The sequence below is a fragment of the Callorhinus ursinus genome, unplaced genomic scaffold, assembly GCF_003265705.2.
Source record: "Callorhinus ursinus isolate GAN/ISIS: 27379988/994484 unplaced genomic scaffold, GSC_fseal_2.0 scaffold66, whole genome shotgun sequence".
Taxonomy (NCBI): Eukaryota; Metazoa; Chordata; class Mammalia; order Carnivora; family Otariidae; genus Callorhinus; species Callorhinus ursinus.
This window is the reverse complement of record NW_027397128.1, coordinates 6,576,556-6,604,379: the sequence shown is the minus strand read 5'-3', so window position 1 is coordinate 6,604,379 and position 27,824 is coordinate 6,576,556. Positions and strand designations below refer to the sequence as shown.

Genomic DNA, 27,824 nt, shown 5'->3' with positions numbered 1-27,824 from the left:
TTAATATTTACAAAATAAAGTCAAATGGAAAGAATGGAACATGAAACTCTAATATAAACTATGATTGCAACTATATACAAATACAAAAGGACAAAGTTAAAATGGAGTGTAAAAAAATGAAAATAGCTGTATTAGCATGGTGAATTATGGATATTCTTTTAAAAAATTTTTATCTTTTTTTAAAATTAATTCTTTTTTAATGTTGAGTTAGTACATGATAGGTTTCTGTTGTAGTGTTCAATGATTCATTAGTTACGTATTTAATAACTAAAATTGTATTTTGAGCTTTCTAGGGTGGTTCACCACCTGGCAGACTTTTCATCCCACATGTGAATTTCTTTTTAAAAAAATTTTATTGAGGTATAATTGACACAATTAAGTGTACAATGTGATGATTTGACTAGGTATATGTATACATTGTGAAAGAGTTCTAACCATTGATTTAATTAACATATTCATCACTTTTTTTTAGTGAGAATATGTAAGTTCTATTCTCTCAGCAAAATTCACTTATACAACGTAGTATAGCTGTAGTCAGCCATAGTCACCATGTCATACGTTAGATCCTCAGACCTTTTTCATTTTTTTTTTAAGATTTTATTTATTTGACAGAGAGAGACACAGCGAGAGAGGAAACACAAGCAGGGGGAGAGGGAGAAGCAGGCTCCCCGCTGAGAAGGGAGCCTGATGTGGGGCTCGATCCCAGGACCCCAGGATCATGACCTGAGCTGAAGGCAGACGCTTAACTGGCTGAGCTACCCAGGCGCCCCGACCTTTTTCATTTTATAACTGAATGTACCCTTTTACCAACCTCTCCCCATTTCTCCTGCCCGCCAGCCCCTCCCAACCATTATTGTCTCTGTTTCTAGAGTTTAACTTTTTTTTTTTTCAGATTCTACATATAAGTGATGACATGAAATATTTTATCTTTGTCTGGCTTATTTCACGTAGCATACTGGTCCTCCAGGTTCATCCTTGTCACAAATGGCAGGATGCCCCCTCTTTTTTTTATGGCTGAATAATATTCTGTTGTGTACATATACCATATTTTCTTTATCCCTTTATCAGTAAATGGACACTTAGGTTGTTTTCCTGTACCTTGGCTATTGTGAATATTGCTGCAGTGAACATGGGAGTAGAGATACCTCTTTCAAATTATGAGATGGGATTGCTGGATCATATGGTAGTTCTAATTTTAATTTCTTGAGAAACCTCCATACTGTTTTCCATGATAACCCTACATTTTACATTTCTACCAACAGTGTACAAGGTTTCCCTTTTCTCCACATCTTCACTAGCATTTGTTATCCCTTGTCTTTTTGATAATAGCAACTCTAGTAGTTATGAGATGATATCTCATTGTGGTTTTGATTTGCATTTTCCAGGTGATTAGTAATGTTGAGCACCTTTTCTTCTACCTGTTGGCCATTTGTATGTCTTCTTTTTTTTTAAAGATTTATTTATTTGTTTGAGAGAGAGAGCATGAGTGGGAGGAGGGGCAGAGGGAGAGAGGACAGAGAGAATCCTCAAGCAGACTCCCAGCTGAGCATGGAGCCTGACCTGGGCCTTGATCTCACAACCCTGAGATCATGACCTTGAGCCAAAATCAAGAGTTGAATGCTTGGGGAGCCTGGGTGGCTCAGTTGGTTAAGTATCTACCTTTGGCTCAGGTCATGATCCCTAGGTCCTGGGATTGAGCCCCACATCGGGGGTCTCTGCTTAGCAGGGAGCTTGCTTCTCCCTCTCCTGCCTTCCCCTGATTGTGCTCTCTCTCTTTCTGTCAAATAAATAAATAAAATCTTTAAAAAAAAAAAAAGAAGAAGAATCGAATGCTTAACCGACTGAGATTTCCAGGCGCCCCTGTATGACTTCTTTGGAAAAGTGTCTATTCAGGTCCTTTGCCCATTTTTAAATTGGTTGTTTTTTGGGCGCCTGGGTGGCTCAGTTGGTTAAGCGACTGCCTTCGGCTCAGGTCATGATCCTGGAGTCCCGGGATCGAGTCCCGCATCGGGCTCCCCGCTCAGTGGGGAGTCTGCTTCTCCCTCTGACCCTCTTCCCTCTCGTGCTCTCTATCTCTCATTCTCTCTCTCTCAAATAAATAAATAAAATTTAAAAAATAAATAAATAAATAAATTGGTTGTTTTTTGTTTTGCTATTGAGTTGTAGGAGTTCTTTGTATATTTTGGATATTAACCCTCTATTGAATATGTGGTCTGCAAATATTTTCTCCCATTCCCTAGGTTGCCTTTAATTTTGTTGATGGTTTCTCTGAAATTTCTAATGTGGGGAAAGAAGAGAGAATATTGATTGCCACTTAATCTGTAACTTATACTGATCTAGATGGATCATAAAATGCACTTAGAACTCAACTAGAGAGGGTATTGTGTTTTGGTTGCCTAAAAAAGAAAAACAATACAACTTCTTGTTTTTTTTCTAGAGGAGACTTAGAAAAATTAAGGTCAAATGTAGAGATATCTCTGTAATTTTATTATTTCTTTTCAACTTTTAGGTAAAAAATTACACTGATGCCCTAAACTGGTACTATTATTCTCTGAGATTTTATGCAGTTCATCAAACAGATCTGGACTTGGCCAAGCTGCGGAGGAACATGGCTTCCTGTTACCTGCATTTGAAACAACTTGATAAGGTCCTTTGATTTATCTATTTTTCTTTTTCTTTTTTTTTTAAGATTTTATTTATTTATTTGACAGAGAGAGAGAGACAGCGAGAGAGGGAACACAAGCAGGGGGAGCAGGAGAGGGAGAGGCAGGCTTCCTGTGGAGCAAGGAGCTCGATGCAGGGCTCGATCCCAGGGCCCTGGGATCATGACCTGAGCCGAGGGCAGACGCTTAACAACTGAACCACCCAGGCACCCCTGATTTATCTATTTTTCAAAGGCAGGAGGTGTTACATGCAGTGGCAGAGAGAGATATAATTTGGTGTGTTTTTTTGGCTACGAGGTTAAGATATCCGAGAGTTCTTTCATACAAGATAAACTCAGATTGATATTTTCCTGATTTGTACACTGTAAACATGACTGATTGGGACTTCCCAGAAAGAGAGAACTTGAAAAACTATTAATTCCATTACTTACTGGGTTTTTTTGGCACCCTTTTCTGAAAAGTAATGTATCATTGGAACTTCTGAACAAAGTTGTCTTGCTACTAACCATCTGCAGTATTGTCTTTGAAGCAGACTAAATTATAAGGTACACTTTTATTGGTCAAACATTTCAGTGTGGGAAAACACTCAGATAAAATGGTCGTTCTTTTATATACTGGGTAACCTGTTGCCTATCCAACCACTTTAGAAAATGTTTAGCAACTGATTGTTTTTCAGAACAACATTCTAGGAGGTGAATGAGATAAAAACCTATTTAAGGATGGGACATTTCTTCTTTTGGGTGTCATATAGTATGCACTTAAGTGGGGAAAGGTATTGGCTTGTGGAAGGACAAGTGTGAACCCAGATAAAATATGAAGGCTTTTGTTGCTTTTCAGGTTTTAATGACAAGTTTAGGGGAAACTATGTGATTACTGGTTGTAATTCCAGACATTTTCTTTGAGTTTTTGTTTACTTTGAAGGGTTGTTTGACTAAATACTTTAAATTTTCTTTCAAAAGAATATTTACCATTTAGTTTGTATGTTAAAAATTTATAGTTCTGAAGACAAGTTGAAACGTTACTTAGTTCATGGTACTTCAGCATAGCCTAGCATTTAAGTGTTTCAGAAAGATAGTTGACACTACTGTTTACTTAAAGACCTGAAAAAAAAAAGATTATCGTACAGGTTTCATTACCTAATTCATTATATTTCTGCATAGGATGCCATTAACTATTTCAGAAAGTTGCTTACTTAAAGACATAATGAAGGTGATCAGAAAGTTACTGTAACTTTCATGATTTATGTTGGCCTGAGAGTTTGGGAAGGACCTGGACTTGGAGTCCGACGTGCCATTTGGATGAATACATTTTCAGGCCAAGGAAGGGTATCTCTTCCGCTATCTGTTCAGCTAATGCAGATAGAGTACAGCACAAGACGCCGTGGTGGTCTTTGAGCTTACAGACACGAATAAGACAGAGTAGCCTTTAACTCAACCAAGCAGCTAGCCTCAGGGCATCCTACTGGGCAGATCTGTAAAGGTTTTACTTATTTATTTGAGAGAGAGCGCGAGCGCACACATGAATGGGGGGTGGGTGAGGGGCAGAGGGAGAGGGAGAAGCCGACTCTCCATTGAGCAGGGAGCCTAATGTGAGGCTCGATCCCAGAACACTGAGATCATGACCTGAGCCGAAGGCAGCCGCTCAAACAACTGAGCCCCCCAGAGATCCCTAGAATATGAGGCTCTTTTGAAGAGTGGAGGTCAGGCATAGCGGACCAGTCTGGGATGCAGTTACTAGCATTGAAGTGAGTAGATACAGTCTTTCAAGACTTGAAGCAGTGCCTCTTCTTCTTTTTTTTTCTAAAGTAGTCTCTACACCCAGTGTGGGGCTTGAACTCACGACACTGAGATCGAGTCACATGCTCCACCGATTGAGCCAATCAGGCACCCTGAAACAGTGCTTCTTAAGTCTCCTCTGACTAATGTCAAGTTTGATCTTAGAGCCCAATATAGGATGAAGCCTATAATTTGGAGTACAAATGGTATTAGTAGTAAGGAGGAGAAGAGGAGAGCAGGAAACCAGGCATGTCCTAATAGTGTATACTCAGCATGTAATTACATCATTTAAGGCCAGACTGGTGATGAAGCCAAAAGTTATTCTCAGTATGTTCAAGGTAATCTTGTTGATTACTGTTAGTATATTTTTCTCTTCATCCTTCCTGTCTTGAACTCAGCAGCCATTGATTTGGTACCCGCCATATGTAAGGAATACTCTCCTGTGCACTAAGACAGAAAGGTGAACAGAAATTACACAATCCATTATATTTTACTGTTTTACTATTCCCACCTTCCCTTGTTAATTTTCATTGTCTTTTTTTCACTCCTTCCCTTGAGCTATTTGAACATTGTTCAGAAAAAATTTGTGAAACCATGTTTACTGGATCTGCTAAAATTGCATGGTTTTTCAGCTAGGTACTCAATAAAACTGACTCTTACTAACTTTCTGTCATATTCCTCACAACGGTGATTCCAAAATTTTTGGTCCTTAAGCCACCATGCCTTACCCTTCCCTTTAGCAAAAAACTTTTATCTTGTAATTTTCTGAACTTATAGCCACTCATATAAACTTCATCAACTTCTCCTTTCTTTACTCTTCCTTTCTTCTTCTTATCTCTTAGGAAGAACTTTTTCTGGGGACCTTCTCTACAAATCTCAACTTGAACCCTTTTTTTTTTTAAAGATTTTATTTATTTATTTGACCGAGAGACAGGGAGAGAGGGAACACAAGCAGGGGGAGTGGGAGAGGGAGAAGCAGGCCTCCCGCTGAGCAGGAAGCCCGATGCGGGGCTCGATCTCAGGACCCTGGGATCGTGACCTGAGCCGAAGGCAGACGCCTAACAACTGAGCCACCCAGGCGCCCTCAACTTGAACTCTTTTATGTTTCTCTCTCAACTGTTTCTTTCCCCATCACTACAATTATTTTGACATCTTCTTTATTCAAAAACCCTCCTTCAGTCTTGTCATCCTGCTCAAATTACAGTTCTCTCTTGTCCTTCCTTTCACCAAACTTTTTAACCTAAAATTACTGCTGATATTTTTTTCACTGTCCATTTATTTAAAAAATATGTATTGACTATCTACTATATGTTAAGTACTGTCCTAGGCATTGGAGTATAGTAATGAACAAAATAGACAAAAACACCTACACCCATGGAGATTATCATTCTATTAGGAGTGACGGAAAATAAAAAGATGAATATTATGGTATATTACAGAGGTCAGCAAAATTTCTGTGAAGAACCACATAGTAAATATTTTAGGTTTTTTACACCGTACAGTGTCTGTTGCAGCTATTCAACTCTGCTGTTGTACCATGAAAACAGCCATAGACCATGTGTAAACAAATTGGCATGGCTGCGTTCCAATAAAACTTTATTATTTAGGAACACTGAAATGTGAATTTCATATAATTTTCATGTGTCATAAAATATTCTTCTTTGGATTTTTTTTCAACCTTTCAAAAATGTAAAAGCCTTCTTAGCTTGTGGACTATACAAAAACAGATGGTGGCCTAGAAGTGGCCCAAAGGCCATAGTTTGCTGACCCTGTTATATTAGTGATAAGTGCTAAGGAGAAAACTGAGGAGGAAAGGGTGGCGTTAAATGTTTTAGAAGAGGAATAAAGGGTTGAAATTTTAGATAGGGTGGCCAAGGAAGGCCTCAGTGAGAAGGTGATTTTTGATTAGAGACCTGAGGAAATGAGGGATCTGGCTATGTGGATATCTGGGGAGGGGGGAATCCCACAGCATTCCAAATAGCAGGAATAGCAAGTGCAAAGGTTGTGGGGATAGGAGCATACCTGGGGTATTTGAAGGGATGGGTGTGGCTCTAGCACAGGTAATATTAAGGAAAGTAGGAACTGTGATCAGGGAAATAGTGGGGAAACGGATCATATAAGAAAGACATTGTAGCTCATTGTAAAGATTTGTCATTAATGCTAGGTGAGATGGGGAGCCACGCGCGGTTGGGCAGAGGAATGACATGATCTGACTTGCATTTTATTTTATTTTTTGAATTTTTAAAATTTTTAAGATATAGAACACTTCACAAATTTGCATGTCATCCTTGTGCAGGGGCCATGCTAATCTGCTCTGTATTGTTCCAGTTTTAGTATATGTACTGCCAAATTGAGCACGATCTACCCTGCATTTTAATAAGATCAGTCTTACCACTGTATTGAATAGGCTAGGGCAGGTGCAAGGGTGGAAGCAAGGAGACCATTTAGGAGGCCACTGAAATAATCTAGGCAAGAGATGAGGTGGCATGGACTGGAGTGGAAGAATTGTGGGTGGGGAGCGGATTCTAAATAGATTATAAAAGTAAAGATGACAGAATTTCCTGACAATTCCCAACCAGATGTAGGATAGAAGAAAAAGAATAGACAAGGCTATCTAAGGTTTTTAGCCTCACTACCTATCCCCCTCTTGATGATTTTTGCGTCTTTGATTCTATAAAGAAGATCACTAGTGACCTTTTAATGATCAGGTCTAATGATCTTTTCTCAGTCCTTCTTGTCCTCTGATCTCTCTAGCACAAAACAGTGTAATACTGTCAACCACTTCATCCTTCTGGAAACTTTCTCTTTGGCTTCTGTGACATCTCTTAATCCTATTTATTGCTCTGGCTATTCCTTCTCTGTTTCTGTTACTGGATCTTTTCACCAAATAAATATTGGATGAGGGCAGGTATTATGTTTATCTTGTTCACTATTTTATCCCTAACACCCATGACCATGCTTGGTACGTGGTAAGTTTTCAATAAACATTTCTTGAGTGAATTTATTCTCTGGTCTCTTCTTTTTTTTTCTTCTGTACACTCTACCCTCAGTAATTCATCTTAGCTTCAACTCTTCATTCCTAAATCTGTATGTCTAGCCCTGATCTCTCTCATAGCCCACATTCATTTTTCTATCATTGGGTGTACCCAGCAATCTGAGACAAATTTTAGATTCTTGGATTCCTTCTGCTCCCCCCTGTATTCATCATGTGTCACGGCTGATCAGTTCTACTTCTGCAGTATTTTTGCCAGCTGTCTCCTCTTCCATCTTTACCTCACTACTCTAGTCCAGGCTTTCATCACCTCTGTCACCATTGGAATAATCTTCTAACCAATTACAGGGAGCCATTCGATAATTTTCAGTGGCTCCCTATAAATAAAGACCAAATTCCTTGGTACTTAAGGTCCTCCATAATCTAGAAATAATATAATCCTATTTTATTTCTATTACATGTATACTGTGTTTGTCCTAAATTGGATTATTTGCAGCTTCATAACCATGATCTGTGCTTTTCTACCTCTGTACCTTTTTCCATGCTTCTCCATTGCGAATGACCTCTTCCCTGCATTTCTACCTTATGAAATTTCCTTTATCAAAGCCTAGGTCCTAATGACAGTCTTCGCTTTATAAGGAAATTTCTGAGTCTTACTTTTCTTCTAAAACTTTGTAACACTTCTGTTTATACCTAGGTACTTATGTTCTGCATTGTATTCTAGTTATTTGTATACCTGACTTAGCCCGCTATCAGATTGCCACCTCCCTGAGACAGGGACCATATGTTATCTTTATTTTCCCTGACAGCTGGCATAGAGACTCAATAAACACCTCTCAGTTTCTTGTGATTAAAGGAATTGCATTTCTTCATACTGTTTCTGTCCTTGCTCCTGTGGATAATTGGAAACTAAAAGTGATGAAGATCTATGCTTGATTATCAGAACTGAAGGAGATTACATTATTTTAGAAATCACCCCATTATTCTTTTTTTTATTATGTTATGTTAATCACCATACATTACATCATTATGTTGATGTAGTGTTCCATGATTCACTGTTTGCATATAACACCAGTGCTCCATTCAATATGTGCCCTCTTTAATACCCATCACCAGGCAAACCCATCCTCCCACCACCCTCCCCTCTAGAACCCTCAGTTTGTTTTTCAGAGTCCATCGTCTCTCATGGTTCATCTCCCCCTCCTATTTCACCCCTTCATTCTTCCCCTCCTGCCAGCTTCTTTTTTTTTTTTTTTTAACATATGATGTATTATTTGTTTCAGAGTACAGGTCTGTGATTCAACAGTCTTGCACAATTCACAGCACTCACCATAGCACATACACTCCCCAATGTCTATCACCCAGCCACCCATCCCTCCCACCCCCACTACTCCAGCAACCCTCAGTTTGTTTCCTGAGATTAAGAATTCCTCATATCAGTGAGGTCATATGATACATGTCTTTCTCTGATTGACTTACTTTGCTCAGCATAACACCCTCCAGTTCCATCCATGTCGTTGCAAATGGCAAGATTTCATTCCTTTTGATGGCTGCATGATACTCCATTGTATACATATACCACATTCTCTTTATCCATTCGTCTGTTGATGGACATCTTGGCTCTTTCCACAGTTTGGCTATTGTGGACATTGCTGCTATAAACATCGGGGTACACATACCCCTTGAGATCCCTACATTTGTATCTTTGGGGTAAATACCCAGTAGTGCAATTGCTGGGTCATATGGTGGCTCTATTTTCAACTTTTTGAGGAACCTCCATACTGTTTTCCAGAGTGGCCGCACCAGCTTGCATTCCCACCAGCAGTGTAGGAGGGTTCCCCTTTCTCCGCATCCCTGCCAACATCTGTCATTTCCTGACTTGTTAATTGCAGCCATTCTGACTGGTGTGAGGTGATATCTCATTGAGGTTTTGATTTGGATTTCCCTGATGCCGAGTGTGTTGAGCACTTTTTCATGTGTCTGTTGGCCATTTGGATGTCTTCTTTGGAAAAATGTCTGTTCATGTCTTCTGCCCATTTCTTGATTGGATCATTTGTTCTTTGGGTGTTGAGTTTAAGAAGTTCTTTATACATTTTGGATACTAGCCCTTTATCTGATATGTCATTTGCAGATACCTTCTCCTGTTCTGTCGGTTGTCTTTTGGTTTTGTTGAATGTTTCTCTTGCTGTGCAAAAAGCTTTTTATTTTGATGAGGTCCCAATAGTTCATTTTTACCCTTGCTTCCCTTGCCTTTGGCAGTGTGTCTAGGAAGAAGTTGCTGTGGCTGAGGTCGAAGAGGTTGCTGCCTGTGTTCTCCTTTAGGATGTTGATGAACTCCTGTCTGACATTTAGGTCTTTCAACCATTTTGAGTCTATTTTTGTGTGTGGTGTAAGGAAATGGTCCAGTTTCATTCTTCTGCATGTGGCTGTCCAATTTTCCCAACACCATTTGTTGAAGAGACTGTCTTTTTTCCATTGGACATTCTTTCCTGCTTTGTCAAATACTAGTTGACCATAGAGTTGAGGGTCCATTTCTGGGCTCTCTATTCTGTTCCATTGATCTAGATTTCTGTTTTTGTGCCAGTACCATACTGTCTTAATGATGACAGCTTTGTAATAGAGCTTGGAGTCTGGAATTGTGATGCCACCAGCTTTGCTGTTCTTTTTCAACATTCCTCTGGCTATTTGGGGTCTCTTCTGGTTCCATACAAATTTTAGGATTATTTGTTCCATTTCTTTGAAAAAAGTGGATGGTATTTTGATGGGGATTGCATTGAATGTGTAGATTGCTCTAGGTAGCATTGACATCTTCACAATATTTGTTCTTCCAGTCCATGAGCATGGAACGTTTTTCCATTTCTTTGTGTCTTCCTCAATTTTTTTCATGAGTATTTTATAGTTTTCTGAGTACAGATTCTTTCCTCTTTGGTTAGATTTATTCCTAGGTATCTTATGGTTTTGGGTGCAATTGTAAATGGGATCCAACTCCTTAATTTCTCTTTCTTCTGTCTTGTTGTTGGTGTATAGAAATGCAACTGATTTCTGTGCATTGATTTTATATCCTGCCACTTTACTGAATTCCTGTATGAGTTCTAGCGGTTTTGGGGTGGAGTCTTTTGGGTTTTGCATATAAAGTATCATATCATCTGCAAAGAGTGAGAGTTTGACTTCTTCTTTGCCGATTTGGATGCCTTTGATTTCTTTTTGTTGTCTGATTGCTGTGGCTAGGACTTCTAATACTACGTTGAATAGCAGTGGTGGTAGTGGACATCCCTGCCGTGTTCCTGACCTTAGGGGGAAAGCTCTCAGTTTTTCCACATTGAGAATGATATTCGCTGTGGGTTTTTCATAGATGGCTTTTATGATATTGAAGTATGTACCCTCTATCCCTATAGTCTGAAGAGTTTTGATCAAGAAACAATGCTGTACTTTGTCAAATGCTTTTTCTGCATCTATTGAGAGGATCATATGGTTCTTGTTCTTTCTTTTGTTAATGTATTGTATCACATTGATTGATTTGCAGATGTTGAACCAGCCTTGCAGCCCAGGGACAAATCCCACTTGGTCATGTTGAATAATCCTTTTAATGTACTGTTGGATCCTGTTGGCTAGTATTTTGGTGAGAATTTTTGCATCCGTGTTCATCAAGGATAATGGTCTGTAGTTCTCCTTTTTGATGGGGTCTTTGTCTGGTTTGGGGATCAAGGTAATGGTGGCCTCATAAAACAAGTTTGGAAGTTTTCCTTCCATTTCTATTTTTTGGAACAGTTTCAGAAGAATAGGTATTAATTCTTCTTTAAATGTTTGGTAGAATTCCCCTGGGAAGCCACCTGGCCCTGGGCTTTTGTTTGTTGGGAGATTTTTGATGACTGCTTCAATTTCCTTAGTGGTTATAGGTCTGTTCAGGTTTTCTGTTTCTTCCTGGTTCAGTTTTGGTCATTGATACATCTCTAGGAATGCATCCATTTCTTCCAGGTTATCTTAATTTGCTGGCATATAGTTGCTCATAATATGTTCTTAAAATTGTTTGTATTTCTTTGGTGTTGGTTATGATCTCTCCTCTTTCATTCATGATTTTGTTGATTTGGGTCATTTCTCTTTTCTTGGTGATAAGTCTGGCCAGGGGTTTATCAGTCTTGTTAAATTCTTTCAAAGAACCAGCTCCTAGTTTCGTTGATCTGTTCTACTGTTCTTTTGGATTCTATTTCATTGATTTCTGCTCTGATCTTTCTTATTTCTCTTCTCCAGCTGGGTTTAGGCTTTATTTGCTGTTCTTTCTCCAGCTCCTTTAGGTGTAGGGTTGGGTTGTGTATTTGAGACCTTTCTTGTTTCTTGAGAAAGGCTTGTATTGCTATATACTTTCCTCTTAGGACTGCCTTTGCTGTATCCCAAAGATTATGAACAGTTGTGTTTTCATTTTCATTGGTTTCCATGAATTTTTTAAAATTCTTCTTGAATTTCCTGGTTGACCCATTCATTCTTTAGTAGGATGCTCTTTAGCCTCCATGTATTTGAATTCATTCCGACTTTCCTCTTGTGATTGAGTTTTAGTTTTAAAGCATTGTGGTCTGAAAATATGCAGGGAATGATCCCAGTCTTTTGGTACCGGTTGAGACCTGATTTGTGACCTAGGATGTGATCTATTCTGGAGAATGTTCCATGGGCACTAGAGAAGAATGTGTATTCTGTTGCTTTGGGATGGAATGTTCTGAATATATCTGTTAAGTCCATTTGGTCCAGTGTGTCATTTAAAGTCTTTATTTCCTTGTTGATCTTTTGCTTAGATGATCTGTCCATTTCAGTGAGGGCACTGTTAACGTCCCCCACTATTATTGTATTGTTGTTGACGTGTTTCTTTGCTTTTGTTATTAATTCCCTTATATAATTGGCTGCTCCCATATTAGGGGCATAGATATTTACAATTTATAGATCTTCTTGTTGGATAGACCCTTTAAGTATGATATAGTGTCCTTCCTCATCTCTTACTACAGTCTTTGATTTAAAATCTGATTTGTCTGATATAAGGATTGCCACCCCAGCTTTCTTTTGGTGTCCATTAGCATGGTAAATGGTTTTCCACCCCCTCACTTTCAATCTGGGGGTGTCTTTGGGTCTAAATTGAGTCTCTTGCAGACAGCATATCGATGGGTCTTGTTTTTTTATCCAATCTGATAGCCTGTGTCTTTTGATTGGGCTGTTTAGCCCATTTACATTCAGGGTAACTTGAAAGATATGAATTTAGTGCCATTGTATTGCCTGTAAGGTGACTGTTACTGTATATTGTCTGCATTCCTTTCTGGTCTACGTTGCTTTTAGGCTCTCTATTTGCTTAGAGGACCCCTTTCAATATTTCTTGTAGGGCTGCTTTTGTGTTTGCAAATTCCTTTAGTTTTTGTTTGTCCTGGAAGCTTTTTATCTCTCCTTCTATTTTCAATGACAGCCTAGCTGGATATAGTATTCTTGGCTGCATATTTTTCTCATTTAGTGCTCTGAAGATATCTTGCCAGTCCTTTCTGGCCTGCCAGGTCTCTGTGGATAGGTCTGTTGCCAATCTAATGTTTCTACCATTGTAGGTTACATATCTCTTCTCCCAAGCTGCTTTCAGGGTTTTCTCTTTGTCTCTGAGACTCGTAAGTTTTACTATTAGATGTCGGGGTGTTGACCTATTTTTATTGATTTTGAGAGGGGTTCTCTGTGCCTCCTGGATTTTGATGCTTGTTTCCTTCCCCAAATTAGGGAAGTTCTCTGCTATAATTTGCCCCAATATACTTTCTGCCCCTCTCTCTCTTTCTTCTTCTTCTGGAATCCCAATTATTGTAATGTTGTTTCATCTTATGGTATCACTTATCTCTCGAATTCTGCCCTCGTGATCCAGTAGTTGTTTATCTGTCTTTTTCTCAGCTTCTTTATTTTCCATCATTTGGTCTTTTATATCACTCACTAATTCTCTCTTCTGCCTCATTTATCCTAGCAGTTAGAGCCTCCATTTTTTATTGCACCTCATTAATAGCCTTTTTGATTTTGACTTGGTTAGATTTTAGTTCTTTTATTTCTCCAGAAAGGGTTTCTCTAATAACTTCCATGGTTTTTTCAAGCCCAGCTAATGTCTTTAAAATCATCATTCTGAACTCTAGTTCCAACATCTTACTAATGTCCGTATTGATTAGGTCCCTGGCAGTCGGTACTGCCTCTTGTTCTTTTTGTTGAAGAAATCACCCCATTATTCTTTTCTGTAGCTCAGTTCCTTTCCTTTGGGAAGAGGGAAACACATTTTGTTTTAGTCTCCTTTAAAATAATATATTAAAAAAATCAAATAAAATATTAAATCATAGGTCAGAAGTTAATTTGGGTGGTTTAAAGGAGTAGGAGAATATATTCCTCTGAATTCTTAGTAGATTATAATGTACATTCATTAGTTCATACATTTGGCAACATCCTTTTGAGATAGCAATTCTAAATATATTTTCTTTTGTTTATTTTCAAAGTGATGTAAATGTAAGTTTTTCATTGGTATTATCCATTGAGTGTATCTCCAGTACTTTGTATGAGACAACATTAAACTGTGTAGTTTCACAGACATCATCTCTGCCTTTGGGGAGTTTATAGTACCTTAAATCCAGAATCTTAATTTTAGTATATTATTTTTGAGAATTTTTAAGTGTTTGGTTTGTGTAAGTCATAGGCTTGAATAGACAGACTTAGTATAGGGGAAATGAGCTTGGGTTTTATGTATAGGAGCAATTGATCACAACTTCATATAATGGGATTTTGCTGCAAATCCTAATAAAACCTTAATTTTCATTAAGAGATGGATAATGGATTGTTTCGGTGATAGTCTATGATAAAGTTAATGGTAATGCACAATTGAGCACTCTTTAACTCAGTGCAGAAATCTCATCTTCAGCTTACAGCTGCAATTTAACTACATGAAGTGTCATTAGTACTACTATAGTTTGATGAAACTAAAGCACGATTTCAAAGCACAGTGTGGTGATTAGACAACAGTTATAAGGTGAGACTATTTAGAGAATATTTATATGACCTAAAGTGAAAACCACCACGTCTCATGTGTTGGTTTTATATTGGTTCTTCTTACTACATGGAGTTCTAAAAATCATGCCTTTTCATTGTAGGACTGAAAATGACCTTGTGATCAGAAGTAAACTAGTAATGGTCACTAGGTGGCACTGTGGCCTTTGTTTCTATTATAACAGCTTATCATTGATTTTGTGATGCTTTGGCAGGTGTAGCCATTCCCACAATATTTTAGTCAACTAAAAACTCCAAATCTTTTATGTGTGCTGCTGGTAAGCCACATTTCATCTATTCTGTTCTTGTACAGTTGTTTTGGGGGATCCAAGTATGGGATATTTTGTTATTACCTCTTTGTCTTCATCTTACTCGAATGGGCTCATCATTTCAGCCTATTGAGGTCTCTTCAGATCTGACTCTGTCTTCTAACATATTAGTCACTCTTTTCGGCTTCAGGTCACATCTACACTCAATCAGTATTCACAAAGGTCCTCATCTACACATTCCGATTCTAAATTCATATGATATATGCCACAGCATTTGATATTCTATTATACACTTTTATTAATTTTCAGTTATGTTGTACATGTAAATCTTCTTTCCACAAAAATATTTTAAACTTATCTATAGAAAGGATCATGTATTCTACTTATTCTATAATACCAGATACAGATTAGGCATTCAATAAATATTTGGGGACTTAAAACCTCAATTATGGTATTTTATAGTATAGCTGTATCAAGAATGAGCCCCAGCTGAACTTCATCTCATGTTTACTTATGTGCTTTCTTTTACATCCATATAGACTATTTCTAAAAGTGTATAATCACCCTGTATTCTGCTCTGGTTACAGCATATCTACAGTATTGTGTAGGACTAGGGGGCAACACTTTTGAAGGAGGATATTGATAAACTCTACTGTGCCAAGGGGAAGGCACTCAGGATGGTGAGAGCACTCAAACCATCTTATTGGAAGAATAAAGGAAATATGGATGTTAAACTTGGAAAGTGGAAGATTTAGGAGGAATATAATAGCTTCCTCCTAATATTTGAATGGCTGTCAAGGAGTAAAAGAATTAAATTTATTCCATGCACATTTCCATGGGTAAGACTTACAAGGAGTGAGATTTCAAGTCATCATAAGGAAACTCTAATGATTAGACCAGTCCAAAACTGAAATGGATTTTCTTAAAATATAGTAAATTCTCTCTCAAATAAATAAATAAAATCTTAAAAAAATATATAATAAATTCCCTCTCCCTGAAGGTATTTAAGCAGAGAGTGACTACTTGGTGTGAATGTTATGAAGAAGATTCAAGCATCAGAAGAATTTTTTTGACTAAGAGAATTTTAAAATGTCTTCTAACCATATTGCTCTAAGATAACATAATCTGGTAAAATCTATAATCAGGTTTTTTGGGAGTTCATAAATTCACAGATTACTGAATTATGGGACTAAAAGGACCCTTATAAATCATTATTAATTTACTTTAAAAATCAAATTTATTAAAGTATAATTTACACTGAATACTCATTTTAAGTATACAGTTAGATAATTTTAGCAAATATATACCCCAATGTACCACTACCCCAGTCTAGATATAGAATATATTCATTACCTTAAAAGATTCCCTTGGGCTCCTTCCAAGTCAATCCCCATCCACATTCTCAGCCCCAGGCAGTCACTAATACACTTTCCATTACTGTTGATTACATTTATCTTTCCTAGAGTTTCATATACATGTAATCATTAAGTATGTGCTTTTTGTTGTTGTTTTGTTTTGTTGTTTTTTTGGTCTGACTTCTTTCAGTCATCATCATGTTTTAGAGAATCACTCATGTTGTTGCATATATCAATAGATTGTTCCTATTTATTCCTGAGTAGTATTCCATTGTATGGATATTCCACAGTTTGTTTATCCATTCATCTATTGATGGACATTTTGATTTTTCCAGTTTGAGGTTATTAGGAATAATGCTACTATTGAACATTCAAGGTAGAGATCTTTGTATGGATATTTGTTTTGATTTCTCTGGGGAAATACCCGGAGGTGGAATTGCTGGGTCATGTGGTAACTATATTTCTAAGTTTATAAGAAATCACCAAACTGTTTCCTAAAGGAGTTGTACCATTTTACATTCCTGCCTATCAATGGTGAATGTGCCAGTTCATCCACATCCTTGCCAATATATGGTATTTTCAATCCTTTTCATTTCAACAATTCTAGTAGGTGTCTTTTGGGTTTATTTTGGTAAAGTCAGATTTATTATATTTTTCTTTTATAGCTTGTTTATTGTGTCCTTAGAAATCTTTCCTTGCCCCAAGGTGGAAGAATTTTTCTTCTATGCTCTTTTTTTCACTTTTGGTATGTTTTACTGATTTACCCAATAAGCTTGGCTGTACATTTCTTCTGTGCTTTTTTGTAGACATTTTATAGTTTTAGCTGTTTTTATTTATTTTATTTATTTTTAAAGACTTTTATTTGAGAGCCAGCAAGAGAGAGCACGAGCGGGAGGGAGGGACAGAGGGAGAAGCAGACTCCCTGCTGAGCAGGGAGTCCAATGCGGGGCTCAATCCCAGGACCCCCGGATCATGACCTGAGCTGAAGGCAGCCACTTAACTGACTGAGCTACGCAGGCGCCCCATGTTTTAGCTGTTTTTAGACTATGGTTCATTTTGAGATAATGTGTGTGTGTGGCACGCGCGCACGTGTGCATGTGAGAGAAAGAGGGAGAGAGAGAGAAAGAGAGAAAGAGTTAAGGTCCATTTTCCCCCATATGGATACCATGTTATTCTAGTACCGGTATTGAAAGACTGTACTTACCCAACTGAATTGTCTTGGTACCTTTGTCAAATACCTAGTGATCATAAATATTGGGATTTGCTTCTGTACTCCATTCTGTTCTGTTGATTCTTTATATCTATCCTCATTCCTTACTATCTTGATTGCTGTAGTATTATAGTAAGTCTTAAAATCAAGCTAGTAAGTCCTCAACTTTGTTCTTTTTTAGAATCTTTTGGCTACCCTAAGTCCTTTGTATTTTCACATAAATTGTAAAATCAGCTTGTCAATTACTACAAAAATGTTTGGTGGAATTTTTATTGGGATTGCATTGAATCTTTAGGTCAATTTAAGAAAAAGTTAACATCTTAACAGATTTGTATTCAAATTCATTAACACAGCATAGCATTCTATTTAGGTCTTCTTTAATTTCCCTCATCAGTATCTTACAGTTTTCAGCATAAAAATCTTGCACATATTTTGTTAACGTTATCCCAGAGAATTCATGTTTTTGATGATAATTGTATATGGTCTTACTTTATTAATTTCAATTTCCAATAGTTCATTGTTAGCATATAGAAATACAATTGATTTCTAAAAATTATGGTAAAATATATCATCTTAACCTTTTATTTTTAAAGATTTTATCCATTTATGTGAGAGAGAGTGAGCAAGAGAGAGAGCGTGAGCAGGGGCAGAGGTAGAGGGAAAGGGAGAGGGAGATGCAGACTCCCCGCTGAGCAGGGAGCCTGACTCAGGGCTGGATTCAAGGACCCTGGGATCATGACCTGAGCTGAAGGCAGATGCTTAACTGACTGATCCACCCAGGCGCCCCTTAACCATTTTTGTGTATAGTTCTGTGGCATTAATACATACACAATATTCTGTATCCATCTCCAGAACTATTTTTATTATGTAAAACTGACACTCTGTGCCCATTAAACAATAATTCTTTGCTCCCCTCAACCCCCAGCCCTTGGCAACCAGAATTCTATGTTCTGTTTCTATGGCTTTGACTACTTTAGATACCTCATATAAGTGAAATCATAAAATACTTGCTCATTTCTGACTAGCTTATACCACATAGCATAATGTCCTCAAGGTTCATCCATGTTGTAGCATATATCAGAATTCCCTAACTTTTTAAGACTCAATAATATTCCAGTGTATGTATATTACCACTTTTTGTTTATCCATTCATCTGTGGGTGGACCCTTGGGTTGCTTCCATCTTTTAGCTTTTGTGAATAAAATTGCTATCAACTAGGTATACAAGTATCTGAGTCCCTGTGTTCAGTTCTTTTGTATATATACCTAGGAGCAGAATTGTGGGATTCCATGCTAATTCTATGTTCAACATTTGAGGAACAGCCACTGTTTTACATGATGGCTGTGTCATTTTACATTCCCACTAGAAAGCACAAGTGTCCCAATTTCTCCACATCCTGACCAGTAGTTATTTTCTCGTTTTTTGATAATACCCATCCTAATGGGTATGAAGTGGTTTCTTGTATTTTTGATTTGCATTTTCACTAATGAGCACTGATGTTGAGCATCTTTTCATGTGTTTATTGGCCATTTGTGTATCTTCTTTGGAGAAATTCCAAGTCTTTTTGCCCATTTTTTAAATTGGGTCGTTTATATTTTAGTTGTTGAGTTGTAGGAACCCTTTAGTATTCTGGATATTAACTTACTACCAATAGATGATTTGCAAATATTTTCTCCCATTCTGTGTATTGTCTTTTCCCTTTCTTGATAGTGTCCTTTGAAGCACAAACATTTTGTAATTTTGATGAAGTCCAAATATCTATTTTTTTATTTTGGTGCCTGTGCTTTCGGTGTCATATCCAAGAAATCACCACCAAATCCACTGTCATGATTTCCCCTTAAGTTTTCCTCTAAGACTTAAAATTGTAGCTTTTCCATGTAGGTCTTTGAACCATTTTGAGTTACTTTTTATATATGGGGTAAGGTAAGGATCTGACTTCATTATTTTACATGTGGATATCCTATTTTCCCAACATCATTTGTTGAAAAGACTGTCCTCCTTCCATTGAATGGTCTTGGCACCCTAGTCAAAAATCATTTGAACATATATGTGAGGGGTTATTTCTGGGCTTTATATTCTAATTCATTGGTCTATATGTCTGTCCTTATGCAAGTATCACACTGTTTTGATTACTGTGGCTTTGTACTACGTTTTGAAATTAGGAAGTGTGAGTCTTCCAAGTTTGTTCTTTTCTTCCAAGATATTTTTTGGCGACTCAGGGTCCCTTGAAATTACATATGAATTTTAGGGTGGGTTTTTTTTTTTTAATTTCTGTACAAAACAAAACAAATGGCATTGAGATTTTCATAGGGATTGCATTGGTCACTTTGGTTGTCTTCTTTGTTTTTTTGGGTTGTCTTTTTAAAAAAAAATCTTTATCTTTTATTCTGGAAAATATATATGATTTTCAGTTATTTTTAACTTTAACATTTTCCCTCCTTTTAACTTTTAAAATGTTTCCTATGTTCTTTTGGCATTATGGGCTGTATTTATTTACTCTCCTATTTCTTTTTCATCTTAATTTCTGAAATGATTTATTTCTGATTTTTTTCAGAGATCTAATACCTCATTTCTGATTTTTTCTAATTCTGATTTATGCCATTCTTTTATATCTTGTATCATTTTCTTAATATCTTTTATCTCATTTTGAAATGGTTGGTTATAGTTTTGACCTTTTTAAATTGAAGTATAATTAACATAGTGTTATATTAGTTTCAGGTGTACAACATATTGATTCAACAGTTCTATAATTATTCAGTACTCACCATGATAAGTGTAGACACCATCTTTCACCATACAACATTATTACAATATTTTTGACCATATTTCCTATGCTGTACTTTTCATCACCATGACTTATTTATTTTATAACTGGAAGTTTGTACCTCTTAATCTAATTTATCTATTTTGCAAATCCCCCCACCCACCTCCCCTTTGGCAACCACCAGTTTCTTCTCAGTATTTAAGAGTCATTTTGTTTGTTCATTTTATAGATTTCACATATAAGTGAAATCATATGGTATTTGTCTTTCTCTGACTTACTTCACTTAGCATAATACCATCTATGTCCATTTATGTTGTTGCAGATGGCAAGATCACATTTTTTATGGCTGAGTAGTATTCCACTGTGTGTGTGTGTGTGTGTGTGTGTGTGTGTGTGTGTGTGTGTACACATACCACTTTATCCATTCATCTCTCAGTGGGCACTTGGGTTGCTTCCATACCTTGGCTATTGTAAATAATGCTGCAGTAAACATAAGGGTGCTTATAACTTTTCGAATTAGTGTTTTTGGTTTTTTTTTAGGTAAATATCCAGCAGTGGAATTACCTGATCATATGATATTACTATTTTTATTTTTATTTTTTTGATGAAACTCCATACTGTTTTCCACAGTGGCTGTACCAGTTAACATTTCCAACAACAGTGCATGAGGGTTTCCTTTTCTCCACATCCTTGCCAAAACTTGTTATTTCTTGTCTTTTTAATAGTAGCCAATGTAACAGGTGTGAGGTGATATTTCATTGTGGTTTTGATCTTCATTTCCCTGACAATTAGTGATGTTGAGTTATCTTTTCATGTGTCTGTTGGCCACTTGCATGTGTTCTTTGGAACATTGTCTATTTAGGTTTTCTGCCTATATTTAAAAATTGGATTGTTTGGGGGCGCCTGGGTGGCTCAGTTGGTTAAGCCTCTGCCTTCAGCTCAGGTTGTGATCCCAGGATCTTGGGATCGAGCCCCACATCAGGCTCCCTGATCAGCAGAGACCCTGCTTCTCCCTCTCCTGCTCCCCCTGCTTGTGCTCTCTCTCTCTGTCAAACAAATAAATAAAATCTTTAAAAATATATAAAAAATAAAAATTGAATTGTTTGTTTCTTTGGTGTTGAGTTGTATAAGTTCTTTATATATTTTTACCAGCCCTTTATCTGATATATCATTGGCAAAACCTTCATATTCAGTAGGTTGCCTATTTGTTTTATTGATGGTTTCCTTTGCTGTGCAAAAGCTTTTTATTTTGGTGTAGTCCCAATAGTTTATTTTTGCTTTTGTTTCCCTTGCTTGGCCAGACACATCCATAAATATGTTGCTGAGGCTGATGTCCAAGAGATTACTGCCTATGTTTACTTTTAGGAGTTTAATGATTTCAGGTCTCACATTTAGGTCTTTAATCCATTGTTTATTTTTGGAATGTAGTGTAAGAAAGTAGTCCAGTTTCATTCTTTTGCATGTAGCTATCCAGTTTCACAGCATCATTTATTGAAGAGACTGTTTCTCCCCATTGTACATTCTTTCCTCCTTTGTCATAGATTAGTTGAACACACAGATGTGGGTTTCTTTCTGGGTGTTAATATTGTTCTATTGATCTATTTCTGTGTTTGTGCCAGTACCATACTGTTTGGATTACTATAGCTTTGTGGTGTCTCTTCAGATCTAGGATATGATACCTCCATCTTTGATCTTCATTCTTAAGATTGCTTTGGCTATTTGGGATCTTTTATGATTCCATACAAAATTCCATACAAGATAATTGGTTCTAGTTCTGTGAAAAATGCTATTGGTATTTTAATGATGGTTGGCATTGAATTTGTAGATTACTTTGGGTAGTATGCACATTTTAATGAAATTAATTCTTCCGATCCATGAGTGTGGTATATATTTCCATTTGTCTTTGATTTCTTTCATCAGTGTCTTACAGATTTTAGAGCATAGATCTCTCACCTCCTTGGTTAAATTTATTCCTAGGTATTCTATTCTTTTTGGTGCAATTATAAATGGGATTGTTCTCTTTTTTTAAATTTTTATTTAAATTCCAGTTAGTTAACATACAGGTGTAATATTAGTTTCATGTGTGTAATATTAGTGATTCAGCACTTCCATACTACACCCAGTGCTTATCACAAGTGCACTCCTTAATTGCCATCACCTGTCCCCACCCACCTCCCCTCTGGTAATCCTCACTTTGCTCTCTATAGTTAAGAGTTGTTTCTTGGGGGCGCCTGGGTGGCTCAGTTGGTTAAGCGACTGCCTTCGGCTCAGGTCATGATCCTGGAGTCCCGGGATCGAGTCCCGCATCGGGCTCCCTGCTCGGCGAGGAGCCTGCTTCTCCCTCTGACCCTCTCCTCTCTCATGTACTCTCTCTCTCATTCTCGCTCTCTCAAATAAATAAATCTTTAAAAAAAAAAAAAAGAGTTGTTTCTTGGTTTGCCAGGGTACCTGGGTGGCTCAGTCGTTAAGTGTCTGCCTTCAGCTCAGGTCATGATCCCAAGCCCTGCATCGGGCTCCCTGCTCAGCGGGAGGCCTGCTTCTCCCTCTCCCACTCCCCCTGCTTGTATTCCCTCTCTTCTATCTCTCTCTCTCTGTCAAATAAATAAATAAAATCTTTAAAAAAGAGTTGCTTCTTGGTTTGCCTACCCCTCTCTCTTTATTTTCCCTTTGCTCATTTGTTTTCTTTTTTTCTAGAGAGAGAGCACACACACACGAGGTGGGGGGCAGAGGGAGAGGGAGAGAGAGAATCTTAAGCAGACCCATGCAGGGCTCAACCTCATGACCTGAGCTGAAACCCAAGAGTTGGTTGCTTAACTGACAACCATCCAGGCGCCCCCAATGTGGTATATGTCTGGAGAAATGTCTGCTTATGACTTCCACCCATTTTTTGCTTGGATTATTTGTTTTTGGGGTGTTGAGTTTTATAACTTCCATATATATTTTGGTTACTAACCCTTTATTGGATATGTCATTTGCAAATATGTTCTCCCATTCCGTAGGTTGCCTTTTAGTTTTGTTGATGGTTTCCTTCACTCTGCAGAAGCTTTTTATTTTGATGTAGTCACAGTAGGTTATTTTTGCTTTTGTCTCCCTTGCCTCCAGGGACATATCTAGAAAGAACATGCTACAGCTGATGTCAAAGAGGTTACTGCCTGTGTTCTCCTCTAGGATTTTGATGGTTTCAGGTCTCAGATTAAAATCTTTCATCCATTTTGTATTTATTTTTGTGTATGGTGTAAGAAAATGGTCCAGTTTCATTCTTCTGCATGTTGCTGTTGAGTTTTCCCAATACCGTTTGTTGAACAGGCTGTCTTTTTTCCCATTGGATAGTCTTTCATGATTTATCACAGAATAGTTGACCATATAGTTGTGGGTCCATTTCTGGGTTTTCTGTTCTGTTCCATTGATCTAAGTGCCTGTTTTTGTGCCAGTGCCATACTGTACTGATCACTACAGCTTTGTAATATAACTTGAAGTCCAGAATTGTGATGCCTCCAGCTTTGATCTTTTTTGAGGTTGCTTTGGCTATTTGGGGTCTTTAGGGGTTCCATATAAATTTTAGGATTGTTTCTTCTAGCTCTGGGAAAAATGCTGGTGGTATTTTGATAGGGATTGCATTAAATGTGTAGGTTGCTTTGGGTAGTATAGACATTTGAACAGTATTTGTTCTTCCAGTCTGTGAGCATGGAATGTTTTCCCATTTTTTGTGTCATCAATTTCTTTCATCAGGGTTTTATAGTTTTCAGAGTACAGGTCTTTTACCTCTTTGGTTAAGTTTATTCCTGGATATCTTATGGTTTTTGGTGTAATTGTAAACGGGATCAATTCCGTAATTTCTCTTTCTTCAGTCTCATTGTTAGTGTATAGAATGCCACTGATTTCTGTACATTGATTTTGTATCCTGTGACTTTACTGAACTTGTGTATCAGTTCTAGCAGCTTTTTGGTAGTCTTTTGGGTTTTCTGTATAGAGTATCATGTCATCTGCAAATAGTGAAAGTTTGACTTCTTCCTTGCTGATTTGGTTGCCTTTTATTTCTTTTTGTTGTCTGATTGCTGAGGCTAGGACTTCCAGGACTATGTTAAGTAACAGTGGTTAGAGGGGACAACCCTGTCCTGTTCCTGACTATAGAGGAAAAGCTCTCAGGTTTTCCCTGTTGAGGATGATATTAACTGTGGGTTTTTCATACATGGCCTTTTTAATGTTGAGGTATGTTCCCTCTAACCCTACTTTGTTGAGGGATTTTATCATGAATGGATGTTGTATTTTGTCAAATGCTTTTTCTGTATCTATTGAGAGGATCCTTTCTTTTATTAATGTGGTATATCACATTGATTGATTTGTGAATACTGAACCCCCATTGCAGCCCAAGAATAAATCCCACTTGATTGTGGTGAATGATTCTTTCAATGTACTATTGGATTCAGTTTGTTAGTATTTTATTGAGAATTTCTACACCCATGTTCATCAGGGATATTGGCCTCAGTTTTTCTTTCTCATTGGAGTCTTTATCTGGTTTTGGTATCAGGGTAATACTGGCCTCATAGAATGAATTTGGAAGTTTTCCTTCCTTTTCTGTTTTTTGGAATAGTTTGAGAAGAATAAGTATTAACTCTTCTTTAAATGTTTAATAAAGTTCGCCTTTGAAGCCATCTGGCCCTGGACTTTTGTTTGTTGGGAGATTTTTGATTATTGAATCAATTTCTTTGCTAGTTTTGAGTCTGTTCACGTTTTCTATTTCTTCCTGTTTCAGTTTTGGTAATTTATATGTTTCTTGAAATTTATCCATTTATTCTAGAATGTCCAATTTGTTGGCATGTAATTTTTCATAACATTTTCTTATAGTCCTTTATATTTCTGTGGTTTCAGTTGTTATTTTTCCTCCCTCATTTCTGATTTTATTTTAGTTCTCTTTTTTCTTGGTAAGTCTGGCTAAAGGTTCGTCAATTTTGTTTATCTGTTCAAAGAATGAGATCTTGGTTTCATTGATCTTTTGTATTGTTTTTTGAAGACTCTATTTTGTTTATTTCTGCTTTAATCTTCACTATTTCCTTCCTTCTAGCTTTGAGCTTATTTTTTCTTCTTTTTTTTTTAGCTCTTTTAAGTGTGTTCATTTGAGATTTTTCTTGTTTCTTGAGGCCTGTATTGCTATAAACTTCCATCTGAGAACTTATTTTGCTTAATTCCAGAGTTTATACCCTTCTGTTTTCATTTTTGTCTCCATGTATTTTGATTTCCTATTTGATTTCTTGGTTGACCCATTTGTTTTTTAGTATCATGTCATTTAGCTTTTACATGTTTTTTTTCCCCCTCTGGATTTTATCTTAATTGAGTTCTAGTTTCATATTGTTGTGGTTTGAAAAAAATGCTTCACATGATTTCAATCTTCTTAAATTTATTAAGACTTTTTTATTGTGCTAACATGCAATCTATCCTGGAGAAAGTTCCATAGCACCTGGGAAGAATGTGTGTTTTGCTGGTTTTGGATGGAATCTTCTGTATATATTTGTTAGGTCCTTCTGGTCTAATGTGTCATCTAAAGCCACTGTTTTCTGGGTGGCTCAGATGGTTAAGCATCTGCATTTGGCTCAGGCCCTGTTCTGGGATCAAGCACTGCATCGGGCTCCCTGCTGAGCGGGGAGCCTGCTTCTCCCTCTCCCTCTGCCTACTGCTCCCCCTGCTTGTACTCTCTCTCTGTCTAATGAAAAAAAAATTTTAAAAATCAAAAGCCACTGTTTTCTTACTAATTTTTTTGTCTGGATGATCTATTGATTGATGTAAATGTTGTCTTAAAGTCCCCTACTATTTTGTAATACTGTCAATGTCTCCCTCTATATCTGTTAACATTTGCTTTATGTATTTAGGTGCTCCTATGTTGTTGCATTTATATTTACAATTGTTACATTCCTGTGTTGGATTGATCCCTTTTTTACTATGTAGTGCCCTTCTTTGTCTCCTGCTACAGTTCTTTGTTTTAAAGTCTATTTTATCTGATTTAAGTATTACTACACCAGCTTTTATTTTCACTTTCATTTGCATGGAATATCTTTTTTCATCCCTTCACTTTCAGTCTTTGTTGAGTTCTTATAGGCAGAAAAAGGTGGGTCTGTATATTTTTATCCATTCAGTCACCTTATGTCTTTTGATTGGAGCATTTAGTCCATTTCCATTTAAAGTAATTTTTAATAAATATGTATATATTGCCATTTTGTTATTTTTTTCTGACTTTGTTGTTGTTGTTCCTCTCAGTTCTTTTTCTCTTGCTTTTTTTTCTCTCTTTGCTTTAATGACTTTGTTTAATGTTATGCTTGGATTCCTTTTTCTTTATTTTTTGTGTATCTGTTTTAGGGTTTTGATTTGTGGTTACCACTGGGTTCATACATAACATCCTATGTGTATAGCAGTCTATATCAAATTGACGGTCACTTAAGTTCAAATGCATGTTTATTAAATCTTACTTGTTATTTTCATTTATATTTGCTCTGCTCTTTATTATTTCCCTTCTGCTAAACCTGGGCTTACTTTTTTCTTCTTTTTCTAATTCCTTGAGTTGTAAAGTTAGATTATTTGAGATCATTTTTAATGTAGGTGTTTATCACTATAAACTTTCTGCTTAAGATTGTTTTTGATGCAGGGGTGCCTGGGTGGCTCAGTTGGTTAAGTGACTGCCTTTGGCTCAGGTCATGATCCCGGTGTCCTGGGATTGAGTCCCACATCGGGCTCCTGGCTCAGCGGGGTGCCTGCTTCTCCCTCTGACCCTCTCCCCTCTCATGCTGTTTCTCTCTCTCTCAAACAAACAAATAAATAAATAAATTTTTTTGAAAATTTCTAAAAAGAAAAGATTGTTTTTGATGCATCCCATAAGTTTTGGATATGCTGTGTTTCCAGTTTCTTTTGTCGCAAAATACTTTTGGATTTCCCTTTTGCTTTCTTCTTTGACCCGTTGGTTGTTCAGGAATGTTTTTTTCAACCTCCATGCATTTGTGAGTTTTTCGTTTTTCCTCCTGTCGTTTATTTCTAGTTTTTTACCATTGTGTTTGGAAAAGATATTTTTTCAGTCTTCTTAAATTTGTTAAGGCTTGCTTTCGGGTCCAACATATGGTGTATCCTGGAGAATGTTACATGTGTGCTTCAAAGAAATATGTATTCTTGTGCTGTTGGATAGAATATTCTATATATGCTTATAAGGTCCATTTGGTCTATAGTGTTTTGCAGGCCTACTGTTTGTTTATTAATTTTCTGTCTGGTTGATCTATGCATTGTTGAAAGTGGGGTGTTGAAGTCCCCTACTGTTTATAATTGCTGCCTGTTACTCCCTTCAGTTTGTTAACATTTGCTTTATTTATGTATTTATTGTTAAATTCAAGTATAATTAACATACTGTGTTATATTAGTTTCAGGTGTACAGTTTTATACATATCTCCATGCTCATCAAGATAAGTGTACTCTTAACCACCCTACCCACCTTTCCTCTGGCAACCACCAGTTTGTTCTTTGTATTTATGAGTCTCTTTATGTCTGTGTCCTTTTTTGTTGTTTGTTTTGTGTGTTAAATTCCACATATGAGTGAAATCATATGGTGTTTGTCTTTCTCTGAGCTATTTCACTTAACATTATATTCTCTAGACCCTCTAGGTCCATCCATGTTATCGCAAATGGCAAGAGTTCATTCTTTTTTACGGCTGAGTAATTTCCATAAAGTATATACCACATCTGTGCTTCATCCATCTATCAGTGAACACTTGGATTGCTTCCACATCTTGGCCA

The 27,824-nt window shown here is 37.0% G+C and overlaps 1 protein-coding gene and 1 non-coding gene across 4 annotated transcripts in view; one reads left to right on the top strand and one right to left on the bottom strand.

The window, feature by feature from the left end:
* The window catches only part of TEX11 (testis expressed 11), a 298,719-nt gene that overhangs the window by 165,331 nt on the left and 105,564 nt on the right, over positions 1–27,824 (top strand). For all 3 annotated transcript variants that reach the window (XM_073885803.1, XM_025888290.2, XM_073885802.1), the window contains exon 16: positions 2,510–2,647. In XM_073885803.1, the coding sequence (XP_073741904.1) occupies positions 2,510–2,647 (138 nt within the window). The remainder of the gene's footprint in view (positions 1–2,509; positions 2,648–27,824) is intronic.
* LOC112806823 (U6 spliceosomal RNA) lies at positions 6,690–6,796 on the bottom strand. Its single transcript, XR_003203953.1, has one exon. It is a non-coding gene; the product is annotated as a U6 spliceosomal RNA (small nuclear RNA).